At 43.0% G+C, this 12,500-nt stretch overlaps 1 protein-coding gene across 3 annotated transcripts in view; it reads left to right on the top strand.

Moving 5' to 3' along the window:
- Positions 1-12,500, top strand: part of LOC308084172 (protein tyrosine phosphatase type IVA 3-like) — a 15,541-nt gene that overhangs the window by 1,167 nt on the left and 1,874 nt on the right. For 2 of the 3 annotated variants that reach the window (XR_013933051.1, XM_080426711.1), the window contains exons 1-7: positions 659-980; positions 5,817-6,300; positions 7,295-7,446; positions 10,047-10,139; positions 10,307-10,437; positions 11,696-11,770; positions 12,117-12,500. The exon at positions 12,117-12,500 is cut by the window's right edge. Coding sequence is in view for 1 of the 3 variants with exons in the window: in XM_080426711.1 (XP_080282837.1) it covers positions 7,339-7,446; positions 10,047-10,139; positions 10,307-10,437; positions 11,696-11,770; positions 12,117-12,234 (525 nt within the window). In the remaining 2 variants the exon portion in view is untranslated. Of the gene's footprint in view, positions 1-658; positions 981-5,816; positions 6,301-7,294; positions 7,447-10,046; positions 10,140-10,306; positions 10,438-11,695; positions 11,771-12,116 lie in introns of those variants that run through there. The other variant, XR_013933050.1, reaches the window with a different exon arrangement.

Genomic DNA, 12,500 nt, shown 5'->3' with positions numbered 1-12,500 from the left:
AGGGACCTCAGTAGTAAAAAGTCTAATCTGTCAGCCAGCTCAAAGAAGCTTCTATTTTTACTGAGGCTTCAGGGAGGGGAGCTGGGGTGGGGACGAGAGAAGGTCTGGCCAACGCTGTCATCAAAGTGAGGAAAAACCTTCGTTCAAGGAACCAGAATTTATTTTCATATCCTTTTTTTTCTCCATTCTTCTGTTCAAACTTTACCACGTTCAACTTAGCATTCCTTTTTTGGGGTACATGACATTATAGGCAAACAATTAAAAAAAAGGTCAACAAAAAAAGAAAAAAAAGCTGATCTACAAGTTCACGGCGAAAATCTCTCCGCTATTTTCGCTATTCGTCGTTCAATAAAGTACGGTGTATAGGGCTTAAGTGGTTAAACTGTGGAAGTGAAACAGAAAGCACAAAGGACACGTGGAAATTCAACACATCCTGACTCAATTGTAGATCTCCTTACCCCCCCCCCCCCCCCCCCCCCCTTCACTAATGACTTCCCCCCTAACTTGACTCAACATTGTAATAATCAACCTATAAGAGGAGGGGGGGGGCGAGGAGTTGGGGTGTGTGTGAGTGCGAGTGTGGAAGGAGGGAGGGGGGCTGGGGAGTAGGAGAGAAGAGAGACGGGCAGGAGGAGCTCTGTGTGTGTGTGTGTGTGTGTGTGTGTGTGTGTGTGTGTGTGTGTCCGCCCACGCGCGTGCGTGCGCGTTCTCCCTCTGTAAGAGCATTAGCTCTAGTGCGGCTCTGGTAGTGACAGGACTGTCATGGTCAGGTGGCAGTTCAGCCTGATTAATCTCTCAGCACACTGAACCACTACACAGCAAAGCACTGTAGTACAACTATAGCAGACTGACTGACCGGCTACTTCACCACCACCACCACCACCACCACCACCACCGCCACCACCACCACCACCTCAACTCAGCTGGCAGGAACAAAACAATACTAACTACAACGGAGGACTGAGAGGTTCACTGTTTTGGTAAGGTGGACCGCTGCTGCTGCTGCTGCTGCTGCTGTGTGGGCTGGTTGCATTATGTTTCAGTTCCCACTAAGTGGGTTGACAGACCGGGGTAAACGGCAGGTGGACTTAAAGAGGCTGATGAATTCGGGTCACAGTCTGTCAGACTCAGACTGTCACAGCGGAGAACGGAGCCCAGAAAGGAAAAAAAAAGCTTGTGGTTTCACGAGGCTCTGTTTTGGACTTGTGAGTAAGATAGACTATTTCATGCACTGGTTCTCAACGTTGTGGTCTGGGGACCATCGGGGAGGTCCAAATGGATCCTTACAGGCATGTAGTTACAGACCCGTATACGGATCCATTTGGACCCCTGGTGGGACCCGTACCAGACATTGAGAAACACTGTAGTACAGTATAACTATACAGGGGCAGTCAGAGCAATATGATTCCGTAAAAAAAAGATAGTAGTTGAAAGGAGGGATAGCGGGTCAGGCTGGTAGGTAGGTCACTGGGCAGAGTGTGACAGTGTCACAGTTCTGGAGTGGAACTGTGGAAGCTGGCGACTCTGCTGCACTTTGATGTAACAGAGCATCAGCTGCTAATATAGATAGGAGCTATAAATACATCTGTACTGTAGGTACTGTGTGTCTTGTGGGAACAGCCAGTATACAGTGGTGCGTAGAGCGCGTGGCTGTACGGCAGCACTGAAGCACTCGCGGACGCGGGCTCTGCCACTTCTGCAAAGACTTCTGGTGTCAACAGTTGTGGATTCCGCCGTTTAGGAACCAAGCTGTCCGCTGAGGGTAAGAGGCGTTAAGAGTAGAGTCGCAGGAATGACAGTCAAGGTGTTTGGTTGCGCGGCAATCAGTGCTGGTGGACATTGAGCTAAGGAGACTGCACCCTGGAACACTCAGAACACATGCAGCGAGGGGTCAATCCAGCAAGCTCAAACCTGTTTTCAGAGCAGTTATCTACTAACTTTCCTAATGATTTGTATTTAAGTGTCCAGACTGAGACAGATTTGAATTGCATTAATTGAATGTGGCTCAAATCTGATTTGCACAAATCTCTTTCCATGTCTTTTTTTGCTGTTCAGATAAAATATGGGAATCAGATCTGGCCTGCCAGTGTAAACATAGTGTTTATGATGCCACCACTTGCATGGGTTTGGCTGTTTTTCTGTTAAAGGAGTAGTTCACCCCAAAAATTACTTATTTTCTATCAGTTACCATGAAGCCTTGAATTCATAGCTTTTTTTTTTTTTTTGTCGCATCTCTAAGCCAATAATTTGATGACCAGGTGTATTTTCGGTAGGAGACACAAAAGAGACTCTTTGTGTCTCCTACCGGAAATACCGGAAATCTCTCTTTGCATTCTAATTCCATGACAATTGACCACTTATCTGTTGTTGTGTGACAAATGATCATGTCTCTTACTCTGACGTTGAACCAGGCAACTTACAGTTGCTCTGGACATAAGAGAATCAGCTACAGAAATTGGCTACATTTTGAACTGACAACTAGTTTTGGATTCCAGTTCCTCCATGAAATGAGGAACTGAGGGAATGAGGAACGCTTACCGTGTAATTCTTCTGACCACGTTGTTCTGCATAAGATGCAAGCTATGCATCTAAACTGAGACTGAAACTGGAATGGTAGGCTACTTTGTTGCACTGAGCTATTGCTATTGATGTTGGTGCAGTAAGTGATTTTATTTTATTTATTTATTTTTAAATGAGTGTTAAATAGCTCTATATTCTGGTAGCAATAATTGCTATAGAGTGTTTGGTAACAGGGTCTCCCTGTCTCTACAGCTCTTTAGGAAACAGAAAAGGCGTTTTCATGTCGGGATGCCAATTTTATCTGATCAGGAGAGAGAATTCATACAAGATAGAGGATAAACCATTGCAATTGGAGACAAAGAAGTGAGCAGACACAATTGGATCTAGCACTCTATCAAATTGAAACTGATAAATGGGTACTCTATCCTGATTGGCTGAAATTGCTTATTAAAGAGCTGGAGCAAAAAAAGAGTTGATGACAGATGCATAGGAGAAGAACAGAACACAGTAACACTGTTACAACTCCCTATTTTGGGCAAGTCATTAAAGGTGCAAATGTTTCAAAAAAATTGCTAATCAGCTCACAACACAAATAAGTGGTTAAATAATTTTCCTTAGAATGTTGTAACCATAACAACAGTTCATGCATAGAATGTATAGTTCAAAGTTCTTTACGACAGTGGTTCTCAAAGTGGGGGTCTGATGTGGGAGGTTTCAGGGAGTCGTATAGTTCGGAACCAAATGGACCCTTAAAAGTCTTCCATTTCCATGTGTACACTCTCAGAGTTATGGGGGCCATGGCCTAATAATGCATGCTGTATTATTAGAACCCCTACTGTACTTTACAACCAGCACAATATAAAAACTGATTCATTGTAGCATACGTGTCATTTAAAGTTAAGGTTTTTGCGTGAGAGTGTGAGGCAATGGATTTGGAAAAACAAAACAAAAACAAAAACAAAAACAAAAACAAAAACAAAAACAAAAACAAAAACAAAAACAAAAACCCTTTGCCATATAAAGCTGGCTTGGCCGACCTATTAAATAATTCCGAGCAAATTCTATATTTACCTTTTAGATAGACTTGATGGGAATTAAAAAGACAAAGGATAAATCCCGAAAGGAATAGACTGCTATTTGTGTGTGTGTGTGTGTGTGTGTGTGTGTGTGTGTGTGTGTGTGTGTGTGTGTGTGTGTGTGTGTGTGTGTGTGTGTGTGTGTGTGTGCGCGTGTGCGTGTGCGCGTGCGCGTGCATGCGTGTGCAGGGTCAGAGCTGAGTGGTAGGGATTACACAGATTACCCATGAGCTTTCTCAGGTTGTCTGTCTGAGTGTTCTCAGCACGTGCGGAGGAGGAGTTCTAGGATGCTACCTGTCTCCTCATCACCCACACCGCATCTTTGCTCTCTGTTAACTGGTGGTTATGAGGACATTTACAACTGGCGTATTGTACTTGCTTCCCTTACACAGATGTATCATGCTAAATCACTGATTCTCAAATGTTTTAATTTAAAGGACCCCCAGTGCTATATTCCTTAGGCCACGTACCCCCATTTGTATCACTCCAATCTACACTGTAGAATCCTCATTGAACTCAGAGTTTGTACAAATGGAACCAAATGGACTCATACGGGTCGTATGCATGCTTGCATGGGTCCAACGTATGGTCCTCCGCAGGCGCAGTGCCAAGCCGTGTGGTCAGTGGTCTTTAGTAAACAGAGAACCCATTCACCAGCTTCAATTTGAGAGTGTTCCAGTCCCAATTTTGTCTGCTCGTTCTTTTGTGTCACCACTTTCAAATTTCACTTGTTTATCTGGGATCCTGTTCAGTGGGTTATAACAGTGGTTCACAAAGTGGGGTCCAGGTCCGCTTATAGGTCTATAACTCTGAGAGTTATGGGGGTCCTTAAAATAAAATAAAAAACCACTGGGTTATAAGAAATGTAGGGGTTCAGTGGGGTATAAGCCAGGGGCCGTGTCCACATGAAAGCATTTTAAAAGGAGAGGAACGCTTTGGACATCATGACCAAGGTGCTCGCACGGAACGTTTGTTGATGCCTGCAATGTACGGAGCTATTAACCGTCACCTGCGCGATTAAAACAACGGTTTTAGGTTTATTTTTATGCTGTGTTCCCTATGTAATGTTATGTAAATGTATTCCACGGTTTGTCTGTCTGTTTTCTGATTTTATGTTTTTTGTGAGGACTGCGGATGAAAACTAGCATCTTTGCTAAATCCATGTGACGTCCATTAATATGCATTGTCCTATCCAAATACACAAATAAAGTAAAGTAACGGTAAACATCAGGCCATAAATGACTGGCTTGTCGCGCACAGCCGGGGGGATCAAACGTGACGCTGATGAGCTGCGCACCTCTCCGAAAGTTGAACTCTTTTCAGCTTGAAGCACACAGTGCGCTTCGCCAAAGAATGCTGGACACCGAAACGCGATGCTCGACGTTGGGAACAGGAGAGTTCTAGCTCGTATTTACAACGAAATGCATGGCAGAAAGGCACTGGCAGCTCTGTGCACACAGCCCCTAAAGCACCCGGTGTTCAGGTCACACTAGTTCTGTGACATTATGTTGTGTGGGTCAGAAGTCTATAGTTACATATAAAGTTGCTTGTTGTGAAACTGCAGCTCCAGTGTTTGTTTTTATTTCCTGGAACATGTGGAACAGACTGTCTGAGACTCACAGATCTGAAGATTTCACTTCGCAGAAAGCAGATGACAATGCCGAATCTCTGTAGGTGGTTCTTGGAAATCTTGAATGTGGGGCTATATTGACGGTCACATCGAAAGGGTTTCTAGGTATGTTCGTGGTACAAGATAAACTAAGGCGGTCGTTCTCATAGTGGGGTCCAGGGACCCCCAGGGACCCCCAGGGTTCCTTGAGGGCGATCAATCCCCAGCAAAATGAGGAACAGTTTAAACATTTAAGCCATATTGTATTTTTCAGCTATTCGAAAGTGCTATTGCTAAAATGTTGAGAAATGTTGACAGATTTTCACTTATAGGGGTCCCTGGCATAATTCTATTCAAATGGAGGTTAGTGGCTAAATTCACATCAATTTGGGGGTCCTTGACATGAAAATGTCAAGGACCATTGAACTAAGAACCACTGTACTAAGGCATAGATAATATATTTACATGACTCATGTCGCATGTCATACCTCATAGCTTTCTAATTATGCCCCCTTTTCTTCAATTTATTTCACCAATTTCCATGGTGAAATAAATTGGTTGTTTGACTACAGTGAATGTTTATTTACCCTCTTCTCTGTTTGCTCCATCAGAACTGCTGGTTGATGGAGTTTGTCCGGCGGAGCGGCGACTATTGCCACGCCCAACACATTTAGACATCCCCCCTCTGGGATGAGGCGCCAACCTGCAGCCCCGGGGCCTTGAACCCTACAGCACCCTTTGCCCCTCGGCCCCAGACAGCTCATGGGGTAACCAGTGGAGCCTAGTCACTGGACGTTTACTGAGGAGAGAGAGAGACATACAAGAGAGAGGGACGCTGAGTTACAGAAAGACTGAAAATAGATGGAGAAGTAACGAGGAAAAAGCAACAACACGACATCCTGCTGGACTTATAAAGGCTTAAAGTCAACTAATGGGATAAAGCCATATTCCAAGACCAACGCAGGACACAGAACTGGTCAAATATCACCAGAAAAACGACCTGACCAGGAAGTTCCTAATCAGGCAGGACTTTGGGGAATCAGCTGACTGACTGTGTGAAGACAGCAGTGCACTGCTAATCACCAACACTGTAAGGTGAGAGCCAACATGCCACAACGGAACTCAGGCCAGAAATATATGACAAAGCATTTTGGAACTGGAAAAGGGCTATCCACAAATAGAAGTTCTGACATGTTAACATAAATTACATTACATAATTACACATTAACATTTACTCAAGTTCAAGATCACCATAATATAACATCTAATGGGGAAATTGCTTGCAGCAATACAATCAGATGTATAGTCAGCGTAAGTGCAATCTGGAAATCCATTCGGTAAAAAAAAGGAAAATAAATATTTGTTTCCCTTTTTGTATAAAACAGGAACTCAGTTTGGCTCCTCCCCTTTCTTAGTCCACTTCCCCTCGGGTGCTTCTGTGTTTATTCCTACTAACAACAACAACAACAACAACACATTTTAAGGCATGGTGCTGACAGATTCTGCTTCTGCTGTTAAGCAGAATCTGTCTTTAGAGATTAGTGGAAGTGTGGTTCCTTTGTTCTTTTGTTACAAAACCCAGTGTAAAAACTGTGGAATTGAGCAAATAGCTGACGCAGGGACTCCCTTTACTTTCTTTTTTTCACAGTTGTTTATTAAACACAAAATAATAAAAAAAGTAAACAAACAAAGTCACGGTCATATAAGTGGATGTGCTCACTATCATTCCACAGCTTCAGCTGACCCAAAACCCTTGGTACTACTTACTGTAATAAGCCATCCAATCACAAAAAATAAACAGCTTGAGCTAGTTACCAATGAAACCAGTACCAAATGAAAAAAAAGGTAACCAAATCAAACAACTAAATAGTTAAAATAAAAATAAAAATAAATACAAATTCTACTAATAGTACGCACAGATATAATAGAAGATATAAGAAGAAGATGACTGTGAGCTAAAGACAAAAGCCTGGAGGCAGGAACACATCAGCTGTATGATGTTTGACTTGATTAAAGATTGGTTGGAACTCATTGCAATGTTTGACTTTGGTTCTTCTCACTTACTTACATGTTTTCTCCATTGTGCCAGTGGCTAACGGCAAAGGGCTAGCTCATAAGGGCTCACCCTTCGTGATGGCAAACACCATGAACCGTCCAGCTCCAGTGGAGCTGTGCCACAAAAACATGAGGTTCCTCATCACACACAACCCTACGGACAGCACGCTCCCCTCCTTCACAGAGGTAATGGCACTTTATTGTATCGTACGGTATTGCAGTGGTTCTCAAACGCCAAAATTGTTATGCATTTGAATTGGTCGGACAGTTCTTCACGATTTTTCATAATTGTGTCAAGAGCTTATAGATGGGTTAATTATTTTTGAGTATCCTATATACAATTGGTAAATCAGTGGTTAAACTGATTTTGATGCTCATTTTGCTGGGGACCCCCTGGAACCCCCCCAAGGACGCCTGACTTTGAGGACCACTGCTGTACTGGGCCTCGTTCCAGTGCAGGGGAAGGCAGAGAATGGTACCACTGGAGCAGACATGTGACATAGACTGTATGAGCTTTGTCGCTGTAGGGCAGAAATCCTTTCTATATTTCAACTGTTTATGTTTTTTTGTAAATGAATGCTCTACTTCCTCGTACGACAGTGTCGTGCAAAAGTAGCGAAAGCCGATCTACAAGCTCACAAGTAATCTTTACACAAACACTCACGCGAACGCAAACGCACGCACACACACGCACGCGCACGCGCACACGCACACGCACACACACACGCACACACACACACACACACACACACGCACACACACACGCACACGCACACGCGCACGCGCACACACACACACACGCACACACACACTGCTGTGCTGCTGTGCTGATTGCTACTTACACTGATTGCTGCTCCCTCTTCAAAAAAAAAATCTGGAGCTGAACACAGGCTGTTCAATCATAGCTTATGAAGATTCCAATCAAACACTACACCAGCTGATTTCAATGATTAGTTTGCTCCTCTGTGACTGAAGAAGTGAGGGGACACAGACCTGTGCAGTCACATTAGAAGCTGTGTGTCCACCAGTGTTTCTTCCCAGGTGAAAACAGCAGGCGCTCGCCTAAAAACGTTTTATTTCAGCTCTCAGCAAGCAGATAAAAACGCCACATGTGAATGCTCGAGTGCGCAACAGACGCTCCCATTGTAAACAATAAAAAACATACACTGTAATCTTGGTGGAAACAGCCCCTAATTTTCCCTATGCATGGCAGCCTTGTTTGCAGCCTCATTTCATTGTAAAATGAAAAACAAAACAAGAACCACACACCTGTGACCTCATGTCACATTATTACTTTATTATTGTTAATAAATCATTATCACATTATTACTGTGCCAATGGCATGTTCACACTATTCACCCTTTGGATTGCAACTTCCTTGTTTGTGCCAAGGTAAATAAAAAGAAGGTTAATGGCCCCTGCCCGGCCCTTGGGCTGTCTGTACCGTCTTCTATCATAGCCCTGGTTTGTGCAGGCGGTCGGGGACTACCATTATACAGATGATATTCTTGTAGTGAAATTTTTATTAAAAACTGTTTTATTTGGGATATGTCTATGATATTCATGTGGGGGGGGGGGAGCTGTTAAGGGTTAAATGTCTTGCTCAGGGACACTTCAACACGTAGACATGGGTGGGCCGGGAGGCAAGCCGGTGACCTTCTGCTTTTCTTCTGATTACCAGACAGAAATGAATCTCTACCCACTCAGCTACAGTACATCTGTGGTTTACTGTGATTTGAGACAATTACATTATACACTATAAACCACTGTGGTTTATTGCTTCATTTTGTTGACACAGAGTTAATTGTGCTATAAGTGATATGTTTTTGTTAAAATAAGGGTTAAATAGCTCAATATTCCCATAGCGTAATCATTTCTATAAAGTATTTGACCAGTAACAGGTGTGACCCTGTCTTCTCTTAAGTAAACTGAAAATAACATTTCAGGTCTACAAACTCATCCAATCAGGATACAGGATAAACACGTCAAAACCCTATAGTGTAACCCTACTACAAAGTTGAAGCTGATAAAAAGGGTTCTCTCTCTGAAATTGCTGACCCACCTGAAAATGTAGTTATGGGTTAGAGGCAAGCTGGAGGTGACGTGGAGACCAGGCCCCCCATGTTGCTGAGAAACATTGAAGCCGCCACCATAGTGGCCAAAGCTGGAACTGCAGGCAGGGCGAAATACATGCATGAGCAAAAAATACTGAGATATTTATATATATAAATATACGTAATATAATATAAATGTGTAAAAATATTATACATAATGCATTTACATATAAATATGCATCTCCAGTGTATCTGATAAATATCTTGCGTTCATGGCTCGACACACAGGCTCGTTCATGGAGGTAGTTTGTGACACAGGACGCAAAAAGGACACTAGTGCGCCTGCTCATAACTATGGCCGCTCTAAACGACTCAATATTGACCCAATATTTCTACTTCCGGCAGGCTTCAAAACGCCTCTGAGCACTTTCATAGAAATGAATAGCTGGGGGCGGGGCAATCCGCCCTCTAGATATATTATAAGAGACCCCAGTTACTTAACAGACACAATGATTATCAGAATATAGAGCTTTAACCTTTTCACCCTTTTTTGGTTGTTTTAAGGAAAATTTCACTTACACAACCTTTAAACCAATAAGTTTGATGTGTGTGATGAGATGTGAACAGAAATCCCATGTTTGTTTGGAGTGAGACCCACTGGCGTACATTAGCATGTGATTTAACACCACTGATCATGTGACTTCATCAGTCCATGACCGTGTGTTCCCCCAGGACCTGAAGCGGTACGGTGCCACCACGGTGGTTCGAGTCTGTGATGTCACATACGACAAAACACAGCTGGAGAAAGATGGCATCACGGTGGTGGTGAGTACAACACACACGCACACACACGCACGCACACGCACACACACACACACACACACACACACACACACACACACACACACACACACACACACACACACACACACACACACACACACACGTAAAAAAAAGAAGGACACATAATTATTGTTCTGCATATCTTTCAGGATTGGGCATTTGAGGATGGTGCTCCGCCCCCTAGTAAGCTGGTTGATGATTGGCTGAATCTACTGAAGAACAAGTTTACAGAGGACCCTGGCTGCTGCGTGGCTGTCCACTGTGTGGCTGGACTGGGGAGGTCAGACTAACCCCGAGCCCTGACCCCTAACCCCTAACCCCATACCATACCAGTGGTTCTCAAACCTTTTAATTTCAAGGACCCCAAGTTAGGTATGCATTAGGCCACGAACCCCCCGTCAGTAAGTAACTCTCTGAGTTACACACCTGCAGTGGTGTAAAGTAACTAAGTACATTCACTCAAGTACTGTACTTAAGTACAATTTTGAGGTACTTTTACTTTACTGGAGTATTTCCACTTGTCTATACTTTTACTTCTACTCCACTACATCTCAGAGGCAAATATTGTACTTTTCCACTACAATTATTTGAAAACTTTAGTTACTAGTTACTTTGCAGATATAAATTATGTTATAAAACATACATTAACCACTTTGGCCCTATTTTATACCTAGGCTATTTGAAGAAGAAAAAAAGCCGATCGAAAAAAATGCCGATCTACAAGCTAACAACGCGTCGCATGGCGACGTGTTGTGAGCTTGTAGATCTGCTATTTTCAAACATTTTAGTACTTTTACTTTTGGTACTTTAAGTACATTTTTATACCAATACTTTTGTACTTTTACTCAAGTAATTTTTTAATTCCGGACTTTTACTTCTACATTGCAGTATTGATACTTTTACTTAAGTAAAACATTTGAGCACTTTTTCCACCACTGCACACCTGTAAAGTTCCATTTGGTTCCTAGCTATCAGTAATTTAGCTGGGGATCCCCTGGAAACACTCCAAGGACCCCTGGGGGTCCCTAGACCCCACTTTGAGAACCACTGCCCTACACACATCAACAAGAAAGATATCCATTTTAATTCATTCTATATCCCCTTACCCTAACCTTAGCTCTGGTCCAGAGCGTTCCCTACGCTCTGGACCAGAGCTGCCCTAACCTTAACCACATGAACCCCATCGTTCCAGGTTACAAAGGTCGGGATAGCAATTTGATCCAATCGGGACAGAGAACTCGTACTCAATTCCGGACAAACAAGTGACATTGGAATTGAAACAAAATTGGAATTGGAACACTATAAAACTGAAGCTGATAAATGCTCTTCGGGGGGTTTGCGCTCCTGATTGAAAAAAGAATTAATATTCTGTTTACTAAACAGCTGGAGAGATGGGAAGACCCCTGTTACTGTAACAAAATATCGGAATATTAAGCTGAAACTTTTCATTGTTGTTATCATATTGCATCACATATCGTATTTAATTATGATCGGCATGTACCTTTTGTGTGTGTGTGTGCGTGCGTGCGTGTGTGTAGGGCTCCGGTGCTGGTGGCTCTGGCTCTAATAGAGAGTGGGATGAAATATGAAGAAGCAGTTCAGTTCATCAGACAGTAAGAACTATTTTGACTATCCAATAACTATCGTCTAGAGTAGACCACTGGTTCCCAACCTTGGGTCCTGGCCCCCCTTGAGGGGTTGTCAAAAATCACAGGGGGGCACAAGGGGCTGTCTGTTTGGACTTTGGAGGTAGTCCAAATGTTTTACTTGAACATTTAGCTAACCCCCCACATGTAACCTTTTCCTTATTTTTCATTATGAAAAAAAGTTAAAAAAAAGAAAAGAAAAAAGTAACCACTTTCAACCTGGCTGGCATTGTATTGTTTTATATTTAGGCTGTCTATGTAAGTTTGCTAAATAATGTGTGTGTGTGTGTATGTGTGTGTGTGTGTGTTGTAGGAAGCGTCGAGGAGCGATCAACAGCAAGCAGCTTACATACCTGGAGAAATACCGATCCAAACAAAGACTCCGCTTCAAAGACTCTCACACACAAAAGAACAAGTGTTGTACCATGTGAACACACACACACACACACACACACACACACACACACACACACACACACACACACACACACACACACACACACACACACACACACACACACACACACACACACACACACACACACACACACACACACACACACAAACACCATTTCACTGTTCAGTGCTCTCAGGATCACAGCAGTATTCAATACAAACCATGCAGAGATGGAAATAGACTTTGGCTTCACAGTTGTTGTTTGTTTGTTTGTTGATGTGTTTGTGGGTATTTGACGAG

The sequence above is a fragment of the Gymnoscopelus braueri genome (genome assembly GCF_963280865.1).
Source record: "Gymnoscopelus braueri genome assembly, chromosome: 4".
Taxonomy (NCBI): Eukaryota; Metazoa; Chordata; class Actinopteri; order Myctophiformes; family Myctophidae; genus Gymnoscopelus; species Gymnoscopelus braueri.
This window is presented reverse-complemented; position numbering and strand designations above follow the sequence as displayed.